The sequence below is a fragment of the Choloepus didactylus genome, chromosome X (genome assembly GCF_015220235.1).
Source record: "Choloepus didactylus isolate mChoDid1 chromosome X, mChoDid1.pri, whole genome shotgun sequence".
Classification (NCBI taxonomy): Eukaryota; Metazoa; Chordata; class Mammalia; order Pilosa; family Megalonychidae; genus Choloepus; species Choloepus didactylus.
The window spans coordinates 165,510,507-165,534,010 of NC_051334.1; the positions used below are offsets into that span (position 1 = coordinate 165,510,507).

The 23,504-nt window shown below is 42.3% G+C and overlaps 1 protein-coding gene across 1 annotated transcript in view; it reads right to left on the minus strand.

The window, feature by feature from the left end:
* Positions 1–7,920: 7,920 nt before the first annotated feature.
* GPC3 (glypican 3) overlaps positions 7,921–23,504 on the minus strand; it is a 561,164-nt gene continuing 545,580 nt past the window's right edge. Inside the window, exon 8 of the mRNA XM_037821919.1 lies at positions 7,921–8,437. Within this exon, the coding sequence (XP_037677847.1) occupies positions 8,268–8,437 (170 nt within the window). The 3' untranslated portion in view covers positions 7,921–8,267. The remainder of the gene's footprint in view (positions 8,438–23,504) is intronic.

Consider the following 23,504-nt stretch of genomic DNA (forward strand, 5'->3'; position numbering starts at 1 on the left):
AGTAAGATTGGTGTCAGTTCTTTCTGGAAAGTTTGGTAGAATTCCCCTGTGAAGCCATCTGGCCCTGGGCATTTATTTGTGGGAAGATTTTTGATGACTGATTGGATCTCTTTGCTTGTGATGGGTTGGTTGAGGTCTTCTATTTCTTCTCTGGTCAGTCTAGGTTGTTCATATGTTTCCAGGAAATTGTCCATTTCTTCTACATTATCCAGTTTGTTGCCATACAGTTGTTCATAATATCCTCTTATAATTTTTTTAATTTCTTCAGGATCTGCAGTTATGTTACCTTTTTCATTCATTATTTTGTTTATATGGGTCTTCTCTCTTTTTGATTTTGTCAGTCTAGCTAGGGGCTTGTCAATCTTGTTGATCTTCTCAAAGAACCAACTTTTGGTGATATTTATCCTCTCTATTGTTTTTTTGTTCTCTATGTCATTTATTTCTGCTTTAATCCTTGTTATTTCTTTTCTTGTACTTGGTTTAGGATTGGTTTGCTGTTCATTTTCTAGCTTCTTCAGTTGATCCATTAGTTCTTTGATTTTGGCTCTTTCTTCCTTTTTAATATATGCGTTTAGTGCTATAAATTTCCCCCTTAGCACTGCTTTTGCTGCATCCCATAGGTTTTGGTATGTTGTGTTCTCATTTTCATTCGTCTCTATATATTTAGCAATTTCTCTTGCTATTTCTTCTTTAACCCACTGATTGTTTAGGAGTGTGTTGTTTAACCTCCAGGTATTTGTGAATTTTCTAAGTCTCTGATGGTTATTGACTTCTAATTGTATTCCATTGTGGTCAGAGAATGTGCTTTGAATAATTTCAATCTTTTTAAATTTATTGAGGCTTGTTTTATGTCCCAGCATATGATCTATTCTGGAGAATGTTCCGTGAGCACTAGAAAAGTATGTGTATCCTGGTGATTTGGGATGTAATGTCCTGTAGATGTCTGTTAAATCTAATTCATTTATCAGATTGTTTAGGTTTTCAATTTCCTTATTGGTCTTCTGTCTGGTTGATCTATCTATAGGAGAGAGTGATGTGTTGAAGTCTCCCACAATTATTGTGGAAACATCAATTGCTTCCTTTAGTTTTGCCAATGTTTCTCTCATGTATTTTGTGGCACCTTGATTGGGTGCATAGACATTTACGATTGTTATTTCTTCTTGCTGAATTGCCCCTTTTACTAGTATGTAGTGGCCTTCTTTGTCTCTCAAAACATCCCTGCATTTGAAGTCTATTTTATCTGAGATTAATATTGCTACACCTGCTTTCTTTTGGCTGTAGCTTGCATGAAATATTTTTTTCCATCCTTTCACTTTCAGTTTCTTTGTGTCCCTGTGTCTAAGATGAGTCTCTTGTATGCAACATATTGATGGTTCATTTTTTTTGATCCATTCTGCGAATCTATATCTTTTAATTGGGGAGTTTAATCCATTTACATTCAACGTTAAAACCGTGAAGGCATTTCTTGAATCGGCCATCTTATCCTTTGGATTATGTTTGCCATATTTTTCCCTCTCTCTATTAATATCCTTTATTGTACCCATACCGAATCTCTTTAGTACTGAACCTTTCTCCAGGTCTCTCTGTCCTGTCTTTGTTTCTCTGTCTGTAGGGCTCCCTTTAGTATCTCCAGTAGGGCAGGTTTCTTGTTAGCAAATTCTCTCAGCATTTCTTTGTCTGTGAAAAATTTAAGCTCTCCCTCAAATTTGAAGGAGAGCTTTGCTGGATAAAGTATTCTTGGCTGGAAATTCCTCTCACTCAGAATTTTAAATATATCGTGCCACTGCCTTCTTGCCTCCATGGTGGCTGCTGAGTAGTCACTACTTAGTCTTATGCTGTTTCCTTTGTATGTGGTGAATTGCTTTTCTCTTGCTGCTTTCAGAACTTGCTCCTTCTCTTCTATGTTTGACAGTGTGATCAGTATATGTCTCGGAGTGGGTTTTTTTTGGATTTATTCTATTTGGAGTTCGCTGAGCATTTATGATTTGTGTATTTATGTTGTTTAGAAGATTTGGGAAGTTTTCCCCAACAATTTCTTTGAATACTCTTCCTAGACCTTTACCCTTTTCTTCCCCTTCTGGGACACCAATGAGTCTTATATTCGGACGTTTCATATTATCTATCATATCCCTGAGGTCCATTTCGAGTTTTTCAATTTTTTTCCCCATTCTTTCTTTTATGCTTTCATTTTCCATTCTGTCATCTTCCAGGTCACTGATTCGTTGTTCAACTTCCTCTAGTCTTGTACTATGAGTGTCCAGAATCTTTTTAATTTGGTCAACAGTTTCTTTAATTTCCATAAGATCATCCATTTTTTTATTTAGTCTTGCAATGTCTTCTTTATGCTCTTCTAGGGTCTTCTTGATTTCCTTCATATCCCGTACTAGGGTCTCATTGTTCATCTTTAGTTCTTTGAGTAGCTGCTCTAGGTGGTGTGTCTCTTCTGGTCTTTTGATTTGGGTGCTTGGGCTTGGGTTATCCATATCGTCTGGTTTTTTCATATGCTTTATAATTTTCTGTTGTTTTTGGCCTCGTGGCATTTGCTGAACTTGATAGGGTTCTTTTAGGGTTTGTAGACCAGTTGAAGTCCTTATCTCTAATTTATCAGATCTACAGCTTCGTGGAGTACACTTTCTCTAACTAACCAGCAGGTGGCGTCCACGAGCCACCTGTTCTCCACAAGCCAGTTCTCCCCTGCTTAGCCTTTTTGGTGAGTGGGGGAGTGAGTCTTGTGGGGCCCAATTGGTGTACCAAGCTTGCGTGTGTAGTTGGTGTTGCCTGCCCTGTATGTGGGGCGTGTTTCTGGGCAGTCGGGGAGGGGGGGTGGCCCTAACAATCAAATCTCCCTGATGATCCTAGAGTTTTAAAGCTGCTGCAATAGTCTAATCCTTCAGTTCAGTCCTGCCACAGTTTGTCTCTGCCACTGACCCACAAGTCTTTGGTATTGGCGTATGGCTCCTGAGACTTGCAAGTGGGCCCCTCTTCCAGGCTGTGCACCCCGGGTCCTCTGTTGAGGGATGACTGTGCTATGTCACAGGTGAGTGCCGTCCCCCCAGGGCAGTTCTGGGCTGCTGGGCTGTGTAGGGAGGCTCCCAGTCTGCTCAAATGATGGCTGAATGGGGCTTTGTTAATTCACACTGCTCCACCTTCCCAGCTCTGGGACCTTCAGCTGAGGTTGCAGGGAAGGCTAATGTCCACGCCCAGTTTTGTGGTGTGTGCCTGTTATTTGAAGCACTTCCGTCACACTGGGTTGTCTGGGGCAGCTCTGGGCTATGGGGCTGGCGATGGGCAGGAGTGTTTCCTGTCCACCAGGATGGTGGCTGTGAGCGGACACCCCCCTTTTCTTGGGAAGTTGTGTTGTTTAGTGAATTTTCTCAGCCACTGGAATATTGCCTTTTGTCTCAGAGCTCTCTTAGTTCTGCTCTTGACTTGACGTGCCCAAATTTCAATTCTTTGAAGCTTTCTGTATTGAGCTTCTTAGAGTAATTGTTTTAGAAAAAGCAAAAAGGATTTAAAAAAAAAAAAAAACAAAAAAAAACGGCCCTCCTCAGAGATCTAATGGGTTATTGAAATGCTAATAGACAAAGCAACCAGGGCCATTAAGGAAAGATGCACAGGGCAGAGAGATCAGCTTTGCTTCGGGATTTGCATATGCGCCTCGAGGCCTGATCTCCGCCCTTCCCCTTTCTGTGTTCACCAGAACTCCAAAAATCCTCTGCTTTTATTTTGGAGTTTTTCGTGTTGTTTTTTTTCTATGTCTGTCTCCTCTCTGCTGGGCTGGCTGCTCTCAGAGTCTCTGGTGTCTGGTCTCAGTCTATCTATGGTTGGAGTTTGAATTAGTAGAATGAGTTTCCGATAAGAGCAGCCACTGCAATTCTCCCTTCTCCTTCCCGGAGCTGACAGCCCCTCCTCCCCCGGGACTGAGCCTGGCAGGGAGGGGCGCGGGTCCCCTGGCCGCAAAAACTTACAGATTTCGCTGATCTCAGCAGTTCCACGTTTTCATGAGTGTTGTATGAAGTATGCCCAAAGACAGATTGCTCTGTGGTGTCCAGTCTACGCAGTTCCTGGCTTTTTACCTACTTTCCTGGAGGAGTAACTAAAACATACAGCTCACCAGTCTGCCATCTTGCCCCGCCCTCCATCGCTATATAATCGTTTTTAAGAGTCAAGGCTACTGGGTTGGTGTTTGATAGTTTCAGGTATTTACTTCTAGCTATTCCAATATATTAAAACCTAAAAAGTGTTATCTGTATAGTGCTTAAGAATGTCCACCAGAGTGACCTCTCAACTCCATTTGAAATCTCTCAGCTACTGAAGCTTTATTTTGTTTCATTTCACATCCCCGTTTTGGTCAAGATTTTCTCAATCCCACAATGCCAGGTCCAGATTCATCCCCGGGAGTCCTATCCTGCATTGCCAGGGAGATTTATACCCTTGGGAGTCAGATCGCACGTGGGGGGAGGGCAGTGAGATCACTTGCCAAGGTGGTTTAGTTAGAGAGAGAGGCCTATTTTTTTTAAAGTGCAATTTTATTGAGATACATGCACACAGCATATAATCCATTCAAAGTATACAATCACACAGTATCATCATATAGTTGTGCATTCAGGGCCACAATCAATTTTTGAGCATTTTCATCATTCCAGAATAAAGAAAAAAAAAAGAAAAAAGAAAAAAGAAATAAGAAACAACACCCCAACCATCCCATACCCCTTATCCCCCTCTATTATTTATATATTTTTGTTTATTATTTTATTACTCATCTGCCCATACACTGATTAAAGGGAGTGCCAGTCACCAGGTTTTCACAATCACATGGGCACATGATAAAAGCTATATAGTTATACAATTATCATCAAGAATCAAGTGTTCTGGATTACCGTTCAACAGATTAAGGTATTACCTTCTGGCTATTCTAATACACTAGAAACTAAAAAGGAATATCTATATAATGCATAAGAATAACCTCCAGAATGACCTCTCAACTCTATTTGAAATTTCTCAGCTACTGAAACCTTATTTTGTTACCTTTCTTTTCCCACTTTTGGTCAAGATGACATTCTCAATCCCACGATGCCAGGGCCGGACTCATCTCTGAGAGTCACCAGGCCCATTTTAAAGACAAAATAGTCATCTTAATGTAATTCAGGTGTAGGGAGTTTAAATCAAAGGGTGGAATAAATGCTGCAAAGATGAAAAGCCATTAACTAGTTGTGAAACTGGACTAGAGGAATAAAAAAAGATAAAGGGATAGGAAAAGGCATGGACAAAAAGCTGAAACAGACAGGCAAGTGAGAAAAAGTAAATGTCAATCTGGATGGACCACAGCCTGCAGAGTGTACCAAGATGGCAGAAATCCTGGCTGGGCTTGGGTCATGTTCTGAGAACTGAAGCAAGTCAGACATAATATTGGGCTGGAAAAGTCTTGAGCGGCAACAAAGGAAAAACACTTTCATGACACCAGTGCTGGGCAGAGGGACCAACAGTCCCGCAAAATTGGAGCAAGAAAGAGGCTAGAAATATTGTCCGAATTCTCTACTTTACAACAGAGAAACTGAGATTGAGAGAGGGGGTTGGGGATGCATGAGATGGGTGTGTGAAAACTGACAATCTCCTCCACATCCCAGAGAGGAGAAATGGCCTTTAAAAACCTTCTCCTCCTGCTTGTAGGTGCAGACTCAGCCTTAGAGCCACAAATTATTTTTTGCCACATTAAATATAGACTTTCATGTAGAATGACAGGTGCAGTTATTAGGTGATAAGTGGCTTTAAATCCTTCTTCTAGTCTGGCATTGTTAGAATATCACACTCTGCGTCCAAGGAGCAAACCTTCCCCATATTTAAACCTTGAGAATCAAAGACCAAAGGTCCTTATAAACCCCATTCCAATACAAATAATAACGGTTTTAAAACATAGATTTTGCCTTTCAAGTCTTACCAACCGCTACAAATCATTGCAATCATGTTAACACATACAGCGGACCATAGTCTTAACTTCAACAAAACCAATCGAAGGAAACGCTAAATGGATTTCCACTTTGTGGTTGTGAGAATTTCTGCAGAGGACAAAAATGGATGTTGGAAACCTGTGCACCACAGGAGAACCTGACAGAAGTGTGCTGGTGACAGCAGGAGCGGGGTATGGTAAGTTGTGAGAAATTCACCTTCTGCTTCCTGAGTGGTAACCTCCTGCCTTCTGACAGAAATCAGAGAACCTCACTGGGACCACCTCCTACTATCAAAGGGGGCTTCCCCGTCCGTTCCTTGAGATTTGTTGATAGCCCTTCCCTGAGTCTCACCCTCTCCACGAACTTCTCCCGGAACTCAGCCTCTCCCAGGACCAACTCCCAACCCACCAACAACACCTTGCTTTCAGTTGGGAATTAAGTTCTCACCCTTTAGAAGGAATCAACAATGTTTTGATTGACCTGGCAAAAGGGCAATGTGCTGATCATTATAAACAGGGGCAAATTGGTTATTCCTTAGGCTCTTTTGCAGCAGAATGTTTGAGTATCTGCATAAGCGCCATTATTTTTTGTGGTGTTGTACGTGTAATAAAAAAAACAGACTTAAATAATAATACTAAGCCCACAACTGACAAAAAGTCCATGTTGGAACTAGTATTGGTGCCAGGCCTTCAGCTCCATGCTGGTAGGGATGGTGTAGGGATATAGTACCCTGGTCCACCTAATGCATACTCAAAACTGAGTTGTGGAATGAAAGAATGTTGAAGCTCACCTTAGGCCAAGAGTTGAGCATGGCTTCCTATAAATCACGGGTTTCCCGATGACAACTTTTGCAACCTGACCCAGGGCAACTGCAGGCCCTGCCATGTGACAAACCCTTGGAGAGCTGTGACTGACAGCAAGCCCGAGACAGCAGCAGCGAGGTGGCTTCCGCTTTATTTCTTCCACTGTTTGGGCCCGCCTCTCTGGGTTGCGTGGTGGTAGTGGTGGAAGCAAGACGTGAACGTGGAATCAGTAAGGAAGAATATTAATCATGCACATGTATGTTACCCACTCCTGCCAGATGACTTCTATTTGGGTACAACATTTATAAAGAGAGAACCTGGAACTCTTTTGAGATACCTCTGATTTCATAGGCAAGACATTCCAACAACCCAAGGTGTTTAAATAGAGACTGTGGATTGAGTGGATGCTGGGAGGGAGTGGATTTTTGACTGGGGCTCAGGACCAAGATTAATACGCCCCCCTGCCAAGGGGTGTTTTCAAAAACCTTAGTTGATGCAACCCAGTGACCTTGATTCTTGACGACGATTGTATAACTATGTAGATTGCACAGTGTGACTGTGTGGCTGTGAAAGCCTTGTGGCTTGCCCTCCCTTTATCCAGTGTATGGGCAGATGAGTGGGAAAATGGGGACAAAAATTAGATGAAGAATAGGGTGGGATGGAGGGGATGGAAAGTTTGGGGTGTTCTTTTTTGCTTCTGTTTTTATTTTGGAGGAAGGAAAAGGTTCAAAAATTGATTCTGGTGATGAACACACAACTGTATGGTGGTGCTGTGAACAATTGATTATACACTGTGGATGACAGTAGGGTGTGTGAATATATCTCAATAAAACTGTATTAAAAAAGTAAATGAACAATGGGGGGAGGGGAATGGGATGTTTTGGATGTTCTTTTTCATTTTAATTTTTATTTTCTTTTTTGGAGTAATGAAAATGTTCAAAGATTGATTGTGGTAATGAAAGCCCACCTATATGACGATACTGTGAACAACTGATTGTACACTTTGGAGGACTGTATGTTATGTAAATATATCTCAATAAAACTGCATTAAAAAAAAACAAACCCTAGTTAAGGCCTGGCATGATTTTGTTATACTGAATAGAAAGCTGGTTGAAAAGGAGGAAAGCATTATTGGCCACCATATACGAGGGCTTGCAAAAAAGACACAATACATTTCTATTTGAGCATTTATTATTTTTTTTCAAAGAAATCCATGCAAAGAGAAAGAGAGAGAGAGACTCATGGTAAACATGTACAAGCAGCCAAACAGGAAAATAATTTGGCACAACTCGTTTTTTTTCTTTGCAAAAGGACAATCTATACTACCACTAAAATTTTATCTTCCTCATAAAGATGCCATTTGATTTTCGAAAACATAACTCACGGTTAGTCTTCTACTCAATGGCTGGAAGAGGTATACAAGATAAAAAAATAGAAAAAAATAAGAAGGTGGTTCCCTTTATAGAGTAGGACCACAGGGTGCTGAAGGGCAGCACGTGTGCCATGCACTAGGGAGTCAGTGCACCAGGAAGAAAAAGCACACCACATAGATCGCCACACTGGTTAAAACCTTCAGTGGGGAATGGCTGCTCCCAAGGTTGTGAGAGGCGGTGATCTCATTGTCCTTCTGATTCGCATGTTGCTTGCTTCCAGGAGCGTCTTCCACATCCAGATCATAAGCCAGTTCTGCCAGAAGAAAAGAAGGATTTTAAGTACTGACAGCATCAGGCAAACACTATTCACAGCTTAAAAACTCCTCTGGACGATTGAGATGCCTCAGCTCTGATCTATTTCTTTGAAAGGAAGGCTGCCAGGAGTCTGGAAGGAGACTGGAGGACTGGGGCGGTGGGATAGGCAGGGCATGAATGGAAGGAGATGGCAAGAGAAGTTCCTTCTAGAGACACACCCAGGGGGAGGGAATGGGACCTGGCTGGCTGCCCCACCCCCCCTTTAGTTCCGCCCATACTCCAGAGTGCAGCTTGTTTCTTTGCAACATCTCCTCCCAGGCAAGGCTGTGTTGGAAGGTCATTTTCACCAGATCTCACTGGTATCAAATTTTAAGGTGCTGCATGGGTGACTACTCATCTGTGCTTGTGTGTGTCAGGTGGGGGGGGCTGTTGTGGCCACCCAGTGTACTTTTCCTGGGCCCCCCATCCCATGCACATTTCTGTGTCCTGGAATCCTTGCTTTAATTAGAAGATAGGGTAATTTGCTATTGAAAGTTGTTTTATTTTTCCCAAATATTCCTTCATTTATCTGTAAGGTCCTATCATTCCCCTTTTAAAAAAGTAAATAAAACAGGAGATGGCAAAGTGACAACTCTGGGCTCCATCGCCAGCCCCCTTCCTCATAGAGGTGTTGAGCACTAGCAAGAACTGGCAGAAACATTTTTCTCAAAGCTCCAGAAAACAGTTTAAGGACTGCAGTAACAGGGCAAGTGCTGAATCAAGAGAAAAGGCTACTTAAAAGTGGGAGGATTTCATGGTGCCCTTCTTGGCCCCGCCCCCACCACTCATCAGCTTGGTGTGGAGCCAGCCTGGGCTCCCAGCGCACCTATCTGCACCCAGTTCCAGAACAAGCAGAGTAACCCTCACGCACATACTGGGAGCATGCACGTCTGGCCCAATCTGCCTGAGGGACTTGCAGTCCCAGAAATTGCCCTGCATATAGAAGGTAGCTAACCAAGCTCTCCTACAGAATGATGTGGGACAGCAGTCAAGTTGTGCAGTGCCCGGGACTGTGGGGAAGCTGTTTCCTAGGAAATAGGAAACGTTTGGAATTGTGCAAATGGAGGAATTCCTAGGACCACATATGCATAAATGCCCAAGACAAGACAGGTAGGCAGACAAGACCACGGAGGCCCCTATGCTTTTGGCCTGGAGCTAGTCTCTAAACTCATTATACGGATAAGCCCTGAAGGAGAGCACTTACACAGGTCAATCTGCAAAGACTAGGAAAGGTGTTTTCTTTTTGTCCTTCTTCTTAGGGGCAATCAAGGAAAGCACTGTCATAATACTAGTACACTAGCTGGATGGATACAAGCTTAAGGAACAGAAGCTACAGAGTCTAAATTCCAGCAGTAACATGTTAAAATCTAAAAATGTCCAGGTTTCAACAAAATATTGTAAAACAACAAAGAAACAGGATGTGACGGCCCAGGCAAAGTAGAAAATTAAAGCATTAGAAACCATCAAAGAGGAGGATCAGACCTGGGACATACCAGACAAAGACTCTTTAAACAATGATCCTAAATATGTTCAAAGAGCTAATGGAAAACATGGACAAAGAACTAAAGGAAATCAGGAAAACAATAGATGAACACAAAGAGAGTATCAATAGGGAGAAATTATGAAAAGGAACCAAAGAGAGCTGAAGACCACAGTAACAGAAATTAAAAATTCCCTAGAGCGGTAAAACAGCAGAATGGAGCTGCAGAAGAAAGAATCAGTGGACTTGAAAAGAAGACAATTGAAATCATCAATGTGAGGGGCAGAAAGAGGAAAGAATGAAGAAAGGTGAACAGAGCTTGAAGAACCTGTGGAACATCATCAAGCATACTAATATATGCATCGCGGGAGTCCAAGAAGAAGAAGAAAGAGGTTAAGGAACAAAAAGGGGCAGAGAGAATATTCAAAGAAATAATGTCTGAAAACTTCCCAAATTAATATGTGTGGGGAGATGGGAAAGTTTTAGTAATGGAAAGTTGTGAATGTGATTAATCCCACTGAATGGTATGCTTGGGAGGGGTCGAGACGGGAAAGTTTATGTTGTATGTACGGTCCCACAATTTAAAAAAAAAAAAGAAAGAGCAACTAAAGAGACAATGACAATTAAAGGGACTATATGATCCCGGGCAGGATCTAACAAGGGAGGAGAGATGGCTCAAAAGGACATTACTGGAACATGTAAAAAATTGGGATATAGACTATAAGCTTTATAACAATGTTAAATATCTTGAACTTGATACTAACACTTAAGGTGGTTACATAAGTGAACAGCCTTGTTCTTAGGAAATGTATGTGGCAGGATTCACTGTTAAGGATCATAATGTGTACAAACTACACTCAAGTGTTCAGAAAATGGACTGATAAATAGATGGATGGATAGATAGAATGATATGGCAAATGTGGGAAAATGTTAAAATTGTGGATCTGGATATCTGGGAGTGTGGCATATGTTGAATTTCTCTGTATGGAGTTTGTATTATTTTTGTAACTGCCCTGTAAGTTTGAAAATATTTCAAAATCAAAAGTTTAAAATAAAACAAATCAAACAAACAAAAACAAAAAGCAAACTTGATCTATAGCACAGCATTTAAACTTAGAAAATAAAGACTCAGGAGAGGCTAGTGGGTAAGGAACACGGCCTATCTTTCTTTGACTGGCTACTGTTTACATCAGATATGTTCCTGATTCTGAAAAGAAATCAGGATGTTGGGGTAGTCCTACCGTGAAAGTCTCACAGAAGGCAAATCTAAGAAGACAGTGGTTTATCAGGAAATTCAAGATGGCTGGAACCTGGCCCAGGGCTCAGTTTCTTTCTGGTTTGATTTTCCAGCTAGAGAGAGGTCACATCTTCTCCCTTTGCTTTTCTATGCTTGGGCTCCAATGTTTCTATTTTGATAGCTTGGTAAGGTGATGAGATGGGGCGACCTCGCCAGCCAACGGCCCTGGGTCAAGGGAGCTGGCAAGACTCCTTTGGGACACTGAGATGAGCACAGAGGAAATGACTGGGATTTTACAGAGGGGAGGAAGGAAGAGGAAGGAAGAGCTCCTCTTACAGGGGATGAAATGCTCAGTAAGTCACAGGAAGAAAGTGTGGGGGACTCAGCGGGTCCAGGATGTGTTCAGGGCAGGGCCAAGGAACCAGGGCTGCTCTGAAGCTAGCAATTGGTAGGACAGGCTGCAAGGTCAAGGTGATCAAAGCCAAGGGTCTGATTACACAGACTGCAATACCACTTTCCAGAAGGGCAATCGCAATTTATGATACCACCAGCAATTTCACTATGACTCAATCAAAAAAGATATTTTAGTCAGTATAAGATGATATTGCCAGGTTTTTTTAATTTGCATGTATTTGTTTACTAGTATGGATCAATATTCCCTGTGCTTTAGTTTGGTAATTATATTGCTCAATGTATAGCTGTTCATAGCCTTTGCCTTTCAGTCTAATGGGTATTGAGGTTTTTCCTTTTAATTTGTAAAAACTACCTGTTTCCTTGACTCTTTTGATCCAAATACTTCTATTTTGTTACTAACTATAATTTTAATTATTTGTCAGTACTATATAAAGAAGTGATGTCCTAACTCTATATCTTGGTATACATCCTGAATCTGACAATATTTTGCTTTGAAATTTCTTCTCTCAAAGCTGAGAAAGTTATTCTTCTCTCAGGCGCTGATAAGAATTTAAAATGAATTTTCTGGGGAACCCTCTTACCCAGGGAAAAGCAATTTAGCAGACTATAATCTAAATTCTGCCCACCTGAAGACTAAATGTGTGCAAACAAAATAAGAGGAGAAAAAGAACAAAGAGCAACGCTCTCCTTGGAGATCAGACCTCTTTCTCGGAAAGGTGAGCCGTGCAGGGCGCACAGAAAAGGCCGAGGTCAGCTGTAGTCAGCGAGGATAGCACAGGCTTAGGTCCTGATCGGATTTCACCAAAGTCGAGAACACATATGGCTGTATCTGTTGAAAGCCCAGCCTTGAGTCTCGCGGCAACTTCTCAACTTAAATGAAGAGTATTTTTAGGGTTGCTCTGAAATGAAAGCACTCTCGGCAAGGCATTCAGAATCCTTTTCTGGATAATGCCCCTTGCCCGACATCAAGATGAAATGACATCTATTAATGTTACCACTCCACGCCTACACTATTTATTTTGCTCTTCAAATAATCAGCTACCGCTAAATATTGCCCACTGGAGCAGTTACGATAACCCAGCAGCTATGTTACATTCAGTAGTTTCTAATCTTTTTTTTGCCACCAAAGACCTCTTTTTTATATCTACTTCTTGGACCCTATGTTTGGAATTTTTAACAATGACTACCATTTATTGAGGCCTTGTGTGCCAGACATTGTGCTAAGTTATTAATATACATCATCTCATTTAATTTAACATTCTCAACAATGTTATGAGGTGGGTATTGGAATTCCCATTTTATTGATGAGGAAACTAAAACTCAGATTAATTTTTTGCCCATATTTACACAGCTGGTAAGTGGCAGAGGTGCTATTTGAACCCATGTCTGACCTCAACACTTGAAAGTTTTTGGATACCAAACAGAGTGCAGTGATTAAGTAGTAAAGGATTTGTTCTCGAAAAATATCAGGAAAGTGAAATACTTATTGTTAAAGAGAACTTCCAAAAATCATGAGAAAAGTCAGTGTTTCCACCTCAAACCAACTGCATATTTGATTAGGTAGCTTTGCTTTTGTTAAGCTTTGTGAAATACTGGAAAGAGCTCCGGGTTAGGGGATCTAGAATGGGAATTATCGTATCACTGTTATTTCTGTGAAAAAAATCAACAATGATGGTCAAGACCATCAGGTTCCTCAGAGACAAAACTGGGCCAAGTCTTCTACCTTGGCCCCTAGTATATTCAGAATTATTCCTCCCGGTGCTTCTTAAGCTGTGGCTACAAGTTTTTCTGAGGCACCCCATTCAGTATTAGCAAATGCTTGTTGCTCAATCCCATAGCTCTGGTGGTTTATTCTGCTGGGGAATCCCAGCAAAGCCACTCTGGGCCTGCAAGAAGATGAGAGATGAAGAGGACATATGGTTTGGTCCAGCTTAACCCAACATGGAAGCATTATGGGAGACAGAGGAAATCAAGTTTTGATCAAAGATAAACATGAACATTCCTGGACAGGGGAAAATATAATCCAACTAAGTTCAACAAACCTAACTGCTAGCCTACTCTGTCCAAAAAGGTTGAGCTAGAAGGATCTGCCTTCAATGAGCTCATATTCCAGCAAGGAAAACAAATGAATAAACAAACCAACTAGATACCTGAACAGAAAATAGAAAGGGCTTGTGCACAACACCATGAGGGTAAAAAGGAGGGAGATAAAAATTCCAAATAGAAGGACGTGGAAGACTTGGAACACTTGAGATATAATCTGTACCACAAGGGATGGGTGGAACAATGGCGGGGCTGAATGGAAAGTTTATTCCAGGAAGACGGTAACTTCCATGGTGGGAAGGGACATAGTGTGTCCATCATTGTGGGGGGTGTGTGTGTGTGTGTGTGTGTGTGCATGCACACGTGTGCTGGGTGATGAAAGGTAAAGCAGGATGAGCAAGAAAGAGCCAGATTACAGTGGGTTAGGAATGCCAAGATTTTATTCTGTGGGCAAGAGGAGGCCATTGAAGGTTTTGAAGTAAGGGAATCATACAGTCTGATTTGTGTTTTTTTAGAAAGCTCGTCGGTAACAGTGTGGAGGGCTGCCTGAAGTGGGTGAAGCTTGTCAGACATCTTGTCTTGGGAAAAAAAAAGACGCCTGTGGGAACGGTATCTGGGTATCGGCCAGTAGCAAACATTAAAAAAAAAATTTTTTTTTTAAATCTCCAGAGAAGCTAAATGTATTCCAAACCCCCAAATTCTCAATTTACTACAAAACAGATGTATTAGAGGAATCGCCACAAACCATTCTCTTTTATTTATGTTTCTTAGTGATCTTCCAGAACGTATCTTTGTTGTATTAAGTGCGTATTATAAAATGCACCTAAATGGTTTTCTGTCTTGGAGTTGATTGTCGATGGCCAGCAGGAGATTTTCAGGCTAAATCCCAAAATCTGTTTCTATGTGTAATCAGATGCCCGGAGGGTAGACCCAACAATCTGTACTAATTACACACTCAACCCTGACTCTTGTTTTGCCCTCATGCCCTTTGTGTCGCAGATTAGATAATCCCTTTAAAACAATAGTCAGTCATTAAGGTCTGCCCTTGTTTGTGTTGAAAAGTTTTTCCGGCATCAGGCAAAACAAGCAGTGGGGGATCCCCCCCACCCCACCCCCATCACCCTTAGTTATTCAGTATCTCCCCCTGAATTCCCTGAGAAAGCTCCTAAAGTAGAAATTGTCCCATCCTGGGCGTTTGGAGTCCTGGGTTGCTGGCCTGGCTAAATCAGGGTATTACACAGACCAATGAAAGTTTCCTTTTATTTGTTTCTGATTCTGAGACTCCTGGGTCCTGGCACGGAGCATGGTCTGCTGCAGGTTGCAATCACCCCTCTACCCACAGCAGCCCAGGAGGCTGCCCCCAGCAGAGCCTCCAAAAGGCAGCAAGATCATCCAGTTGCTTCTCTGGAGATGCAAGTTTTTGGTTTATGTAAATCAGTTACCAAATTCTGAATCCCCTTTCTTCTTAAACTGTTCTAATCTTAAGAGGAGAGACCCTAGCAATAAATCAATTCCAGGTGGCCTGTTGTTTTGCTTTTTTTTTTCTTTTTTTGACCTTAGCATAACTCACACTGAAGCCAGCACACCCAACGCTTTGGAGGAAAGATGCAAGATCCCGGGTGCAGCAAGCAAAGGTGCACAGGCATCTGGGAGGATCTGTCAGCCAGTGAGAGGAAGCCTGTGGGATCTTACAAAGCCACTGGGGTCTTAAGCATATAATAGGAAGCAAATGCTGGCCTGCCAAGTGCCTGGACATCAAGGGGGACAATACACTGCTACAGGGGCCTTATCCACACCAAGAAGCAGACCTCACAGGGCAGCTAAAAGAAGAGCTGCTGTCAAGATGCCAGGGGAGAGAATGCTGTCACTAAACCGAGTACGGATGTTTCTTCCTTGCCAAAGCTTGCACCAGCAGATGGCTTCAATCCGGCCCTAACATAGTAACAGAAAAACTGCTATCCCTGTGTTTTGCATTTGCTGCGTACAGTTGGCCCCAAAACATGAATATGTGAAACCTCCAGGACATTGCCTGGCAGACCCCAGAGGCTGAAATTGGGGGAAGTCTCTGGAGAAATTGCTTTATTTTCAATACTGCTCACTCAACAACCCTTTCCCCCAGAAGCCCTTGGATTCTGCCAATCACTTCTGAATTCCAAAGAGATCTTGGTTTACTTGTCCTCCGCTCAACACATCCCTCTTTCAGCCATATCAACTCCCCCCAACCCCCACTCCCATAAACTTTCAGGTGTGAAATGATTACTTGAGCTTGAATGCAGAACAAAGTGACTTTGCAAATGACCCTTGGGTCTCAGAGAGTCTAGATTTTCTTCTTCACAGACTGGACAAGGAGGAACTTGCCACCCTTGAAGACTCTGGTTTTTAATGGGCTCTAATGGGCCCTCCGTTTAGAATGGGTCCATTTCACAATATGCCTTTTGACAAACAAGTGAGCTGCCAACTGTGCCCAGTAAATGACCATAATTTCTGGGAATAATCCAATGGCCTCTTCGGGAAGAGGGCTGGGGCAGTGAGATGCCCACTTCATTGGCATGACTCATTCTAACCTGCAAATATCTTCAGTAACAAAAAAGGGATGTTGATAGAAAACAATGGATGTTCCCATCAGCTAAGGCACGGCCTCTCTTATTATAATCCCCTGCTTCTCAATCTGGGGTCTGTGTATCTTCAGGTTACACTGCAGTGGGCTATGGGTACAAGGAGCCATAGCATAAACATGGCACATTTTCCTACGGATCGAAGATGGAAGAAATCACACTATTTTATATACTAAAACATGCAAGGCTGTATGATGAAGTAGAAATGCACTATTTGCAGCACATTTAAATCTTCATAAAATAGCCTATTTTTAGTGGGACCTTCAGGTTATGCCCCAGGCCCTAAGGGCAGGTGTTCACTCTTGCTTTTTTCTTGGATGTATGGGGTACTTGAGCAGAAAGGTTTTAAAAGCACTGTTAGGCAATTCGATTCACCTGGGCTTTGTAAACAACCAAAGCTGGACACTCTGGCTCATGAATTCCTGATTAATGACTCACTGGAGCGTTTTCTAGGACAACTTCCTTTTCAGGAGGGGACCACCACCACACTGGCCCTGAACCAGGGCTCGGGCCGCTTAGTATCCTAATACAAAATGGTTTCCAGGGGTTTCAACCACTAACTATGCCTCAATGTTACATTCGGCCATTAAGAAATGAACAAACAAAAATATCATTTAATCCTTTGGAAAAGAACAAATCATTTTACTGTCGCATCTCATTATAATATGTGCCACTACTATACTTATTTTTGGTACATCATGAGTCAAATCATATTCCCAGAAATAGAGCAACTCCATTCCATAAACTCTGACAGTATGTTGGATAGTGTGGGTGCTGGCCTTCCTCCACAAGCCCCAGCATTAGCACCACCTTCCAGAGGAGTGTCACGACTACTACTCTTCTGTCTACAGCGCCTTCTCACCAGAAGTTGCCTAACAGTTCCACAGGGACTACAGCTTCTCAAAGACTTTACCTCCCACAGGAGAGGTTGCCTCATTCCCATGATGGGGATAGGCATGAAAATCAGTGGAAGAAGAGGATGTGGTGACAGAGACTTTGTTCAGCTAGGGCCAGGGGAAAAGCTGAAGAGAACAGGCTTCCGGAAGGCAAGGGAAGCGAACATGTTGAAGAGCGGTGGGTGAGCGTGGCTGAATGTTATGGAGGGAGTCAAGAGAAGGGAGGACTGAGAAGAAGCTGCTGCAGGTGTGAAATGGGTGACTTGAGAGAAGTTGCCGTAGGAGGTTGAGTCAAAAGCCAGACAGGACTGAGTTGAGGAGAATGAGAACTGATGTGGATTCACTATACACTGATCAATTAGCCTTTGAAGAAGTTTGAGAGTGACTGAAAGGAGGCATCGTCAACCCTGACTGTGCCTGAGGCACCTGGCATTGTTATTGTGCCACAAAACCTATCTCGTTTGTACAACCTAGTTTCATAGTTCCAACTCCAGATGGCTTTGGAGATGGGCTATGTTTTTGATATTTTTGAGGCATTACAAAATCGGTAACCATGAGATAATGGCATCTGGGAAATACAGACTCCCAAATTCCTAAGGGGAGCACACTGCTACTCTGATATTTTACCTTGTAGAGGGGTATGTGTGTGAATGGATCTGAGACCAAAGCATCCTGCTGCCAAATGATACACTCCCTTTCAGTGCTTCGAAAATCAAGTTGTCCTGAATAATTTAAATTAATGTATATTTAAGCACCACTCTGGAATTCCAGATATGGCTCTTCAGTTGGAGTGGATCTTTTGTAAAGGATTTTAATCTGAGGATAAATGTTTAGGAGAAATTTTTATACAATCCCAGGAAACTTTTATATTTGCTTTTGTGTCTCACACAAAGAATGCTGAACTGATACCATGTTTAAAAAAGAAATCAATGAATAATTACACTCTTGTCCTCATAATTTTTTAAAAATTGTTACTTTATGGTTTAGGTTCATGAAACTCTGTTTATAATATAAGTGTCAGGCATGACACAGCTACAGAGGTATGCAACAATGGGTTTGGGGGATGTAGTAGTAAAACACAAAATGTCACTTCTTGTAGCCAAATCCAGTTGCTGGTGAGGGGTCGGGGGGAGTGGGGGAGTGTCCTTGCAGCCCATAACCCCCCCCCCCCACCACCGCCAAAGACCAGGCTCTGAGATGCTCAATGAAAAGCTCTTTGGAAACATTTGGGGCAGGCTTTTATATATACTTGGATGGGAAAACCCAGACTCTGGTAACCTTCCATTTTAATCAATGGTGATGTATCTTACAAAAAATGTACCTGACAACCAAAATGCTTGCAATGTCCTGGCAATGCCCAACCATAAGGAAGATTACTAGTGCAACAGCCAAGGGGTCAAAATAACTCAAGTCCCTGAAAACATTCAGACTGGGTGTGGGAACATCTAAGACCAGAAATCAGCAGCGGGCAGGTGTCCTCATATATGAAAGATGAAAAACCTCCCTAGTTCTGAATTTGTTCCATAACTACTTTCCAATTGTAAAATACCTCCCTCATCATCAATGGGATTTGGAGAATTGAGACTATTTCCCACTCAATTCACTTGGAAGCACACACTGTCATCCTGGCTCCATCCTCTTACCTTACCACATTTGGACCTGCACTGCCATTGAGTCTGCGTTCTCACATTCACCCAGGCACCATCTCGGATGATGTCTTTGGATGACGATGGTTTCTCCTCTCTCTTTCAGCCTTTCTTTCTCTCTCCCCACACAGTCCTCAATGGCCCAGTTAGATAAGATACCCATTTCTCTCCAATGGCCCACTGCTGTCCAGGAAGAAGAAATGTCCTATTTTGTAGCAACAGGAACAAGGTAATTACTCTTTTCCTAAAATACATGTTAAATCGCATCTCTCCCTTCCTTGAATTCCTTTGATGACTCCAATTCCTTAGCATGGCATTCAAGAGTTCTTCCATTTGATCTTACCTTGCTTTCTAGTTTCAACTGCCTGTATATTTCTCCAAACACCATATACTGTAGTTATTCCATACCATCCCTTACACCAAAAATGCCAAGTACTTTGAAGTTCCCATGTCTTTCTTCTTTTTTTCTATGCTATTCCCTCAGCCTGGGAGGAGACCTTCTTCCCTCTCTTCTGCCCACCATTATATTTTCCTTCAAGCCTCAGCTTACATGATACCTCTACCCGGAAGTCTTCCCTTCTCTCCCAGTCCAAATTAATCATTTCCCTTTCTGACTATTGTAGTTGTACTTCCATTATAACACTAATTTCAATCTGCCACATAGTAGCGTTAGTCATCTTCACATTCCCCTCCTCAACTAGAGCCCCACTGAAATGAACCTTATTCTTTTCTATAGCTGCAATACAGTTCTTGGCTAGCAGACAATTAAAAACATGCTTGTTGATTGACTGAATGAATGCATGAGTCAATGGCTGCACGAATCAATGGCTGTATGAATGGGCACATATCCCCCACTGCATTGAGTGTGTAAAGGTGAAGAGCTACTGCCTTAGGAGACACCCTTCCCAAGGAGGCTGCCACTATTAACTGATGATTTTCTTAGGGGAAAGAGCCATCATAGATCCATGATATAGTCAAGACAAAGGCAGAGCCAATGGCGGCACTGCCCAGCAAGTGAATGGCAAAGCTCAAAGCCTGACCCCTAGATTCCGAGGCACTTCTGACAATAGGAGGTTCTCATTACTCACAGCATCAGTTTACTGCACTCAGTGTGAACAGAATCCACAAAGATTATTTTCTTATTCCCTTTGGCTGCCTGGAACTTGATGCCTTGCTATGGGAGCAGCTGACACATGCCAGCATTCTGAGTGCCACGTTGGGCAAGAAACAGGTTTTCTGGGGAGCAGGTTCCATTCATTTCACACTTGGAACCTTGCGGATTGGGCTCCCATACTTTTAACCCCTGTAATCGCCTCACAGTCTACCCATCCCTGGGCCACACCCTGCCCTTCCTATAGCCACCGATTCCCTAGAGCAGGAACTGGTGGTGATTGAAGATTCAGCTCCTGTCTCTGTGACATCAAAATATAGCCTTGTTAATGAAGTCCTTTGCTTGGTTCTAATAGTACAAAGCAGTAAGACTTCAATCCCTGTAGTAATACATGCCGGCACCCCATTTCCCTTGCAGAGGTCTGTGGGAAGACTGCCAGGAAAATACAGTTATGTGCTGGCACAGGAATAAATACAATTCCTTAACCTAAAAGTTCTGTGTTTTCATTCCCCTCTTTCCCACTTCTCTACTCACTTCTCTTTTTTCTTTCCATTCCTCTTTAAACTCATTTCCTGGGCCCAATTATTTGCTTCTCTTCTGTCTAGTCGTTGCTGTACTATGCTTTCTCTTCTGTCTGTACAGTTTTCCTTTCTATATCCTTAGGCAAAGGGCAAAGCTGATGCCTTTCTGCCGCCCCCCCCCCCCATTTTGATTTAAACCTTTAACCTGGGCTCCACTTCCTTTAGAAAAGGTTCATGATTTCCCTCTTTAATCTTCCACCAGTGTTTCCATTCCCTTACTGTTTACCTCCCAGCATCATTTCTGCTTTTCACCTCAGATGCCCTCATTTGCCTCCTGGTTCCACAGACCTCTATCTCTGACACTGCCCCGATCACCCACTTACCTGCTCCCCCTTTATTATTTCCCTTCTCCCTTTCTCTACTCAGATTCTTCTTACCTCATACCTTTGCCATTTTAGTTACTGCTATTTCATGGTCTTGTCTTTCTCCTAAAGGGAAAATGATTTGGACTGAAATAAAGAACTTTCTAATAGTTACAGCGATCTGAAACCTCTGTAGCCTGTTCCTAAGCAGAGAGATCTATCTCTAGATGGGGTCAGGGATAGTGTGGACAGCCATTAGGTAGAGATGTGGGTTAAGGGATTCAAACATGGAATGAAGGGGTGAAGGTACGTAGCTTCTGGTCATCCTCCCAACCCTGAGATTCTAGCAGCGTTTCATTCAGGTGTTTAGAGGTCACATGGCAAGGTGAAGGGTGAAGGAACAAGGGTTCAAATGACCTTTGCATGCCTCCCTTTGACACAGACACCGTCTCTTTGGATTCTTTCTCAAAGAAAGGGAGCAGTATATTCTGAAGACTATGACTAGCTTGGAGGGGAGAATTTTAAGTTTGCTAAGGAGCATCAACCAAGACATATTTTAGGGGAGTAACTACTGACATACCTAGAATGGGGAGAAAGAACCACACAATCTATCCAGCTTCCTAAACTAGGAATTATCTCAGAAGTAGTGTAAATACATATCAGGCAACATGAAATATACATATATGGCATGGGATGGTCAGGTTAAGACACTGCCTACACAGATGATGGAGCAAGCAACTCAGGGACTTATTTATGGTGAATTTTACCCATTCATAGGAGAAGATCAGCAGTAATTTGCAGGCACTAGACATCTTGCTCAAAGCAACTGCACAGTGGTATCACTCAGGATCCAGAGGAAGAAAAGAGAAGGATCGGATGGAAAGAATGCATTTTGGGAACATGATTAGGACATAAGTTGGAAGAACCCATCAGGAAGGCAACTGAGGAGAAAAAGCTGGATGCTCTTCATGCAGATAGCTTGGTGGGCATTAGAACAAAGTGGGCAAGTGCAAAGGAAGGCCAAGAAAGGCAAAAAGATGCCAAGTGGCCTAAGCTCACAACTATAAAGATGTAAAAGGGAAATAGAAAAATTCTACTACAAAGATTGGCAGCCAGATCACTAAGGAGGAGTATAAAAGAGCAGTGGGAAGGTATTGAACCAAAATAAAAAGAAGATGCTTTGGCAAGAAATGAACACGTTAATCAAGTAAGGCCAATGGCAACATTGGTTCCTTATAACTATGACTAAGAAGGGGCAGAAGTTTCCCATATTGTTTTTACCCATCTACAGAATACATCACATGTGCCTTTACCCAAGAGAACTACTTCTTGTAATTGGGTAACTTGAGTTAGGAAGGAAACTGGCTGAGAAGGACTTTTAAAAAAAGCAAGCCATAATCATCATCAAGGCATCACATTGTAAGCATCCTTGTGTTAGCAGAAAATGAGTGATGCGATTTCAGAGGGAAAAACCCATACAGGGCCAATAAGGGAAGCCATGTTTAAACATACTAAATTTGATCATCAACAATAGCAAAAGCAGATCAAAACTGGAGCTTTATAGCCTGGTACTGTGAACTTCTCCTAGAAATATAGGCTAAAAAATAATAGTAGAAATAAATACAGGAGCTATTAGGTCATCACTCAAAGGACAGAGAGTAGGGGGCTCATGGCTTGGTGAAAAACAAAGCAAACAGAAAAGCCAGTTTTTGATATTGCAAAAGACTGGGGGCAGGGGAGGTTCAGGGCTTGGCATCAGTAATCCCATGTGTTTTCTGTCATTCTATTTCAGAAAACTTTCCCCAATCAATCAGGCAGAGGAGATTAGACTGGAAAGTTCCTCTTGGAATCATAGCTAGCCAGAAGCGAAATTTCAACGGATTCTTTTTCTTTTTCATTTATATCTTTAACAACCTTATTGAGGTACAATTAACACACTATAAAATTTACCCATTTCAAATAAACTTCAAGTGAACAATTCAATGATTTTTGATTGATGTACCGAGGGGTGAAGCCATCACCATAGTCTAATTTCTGGAACATTTTCATCAGCTCAGTGACATCCCTCTTGCCAGTTTACAGTTTTAGTTTCTCATCTACAGCTCTCTGGAGCATCTACTACTGCTGGCCACTCCCTGTCTTGGAATTCGGTGTGCCCCCTCTTTTCTGACACCCACTTCCTCACTGGCCCTCCTCCTACGCTCTGATTATTCTCAGATTCCTTTGCAGGCTCGTTTTCTGTTTCTGAAAGATGGGTGTTTTCTCATCTCTTCCTTAGCCCTCCACTTCTTACTTTACAAGTCTCCCTGAATGCTCTCATCTAAGCCCCTGGTTTTATCTATCACAGAAGGTTCCCAAATCTATCTCCAGCTCAGACATCTTTCTGGAGATCTAACTGCCCACTGGCTGTTTCCACTTGGACTCAACATGCCACAAACTCAAGGCAGCATTTCTACTGCTTTAATCGCTCCTCTTTCTGTGTTCCCCCATCTCAGTGAATGATGGTTCTACTAGACACCAGGCTGTCCAAGCCAGAAACCTGCAAGTCATCCTAGACTCCTCCTTCTTCTGCATCTGCCAGGTCTAACGAATCACCACGTTCTGTAAATTCTGTTTCCTTAATATTTTGTGAATCCTTCTTTCCACTGCAATTGCTTGCTACGGCTTAGATGATGCTCTCGTTACCTCTCACCTGGTCTCC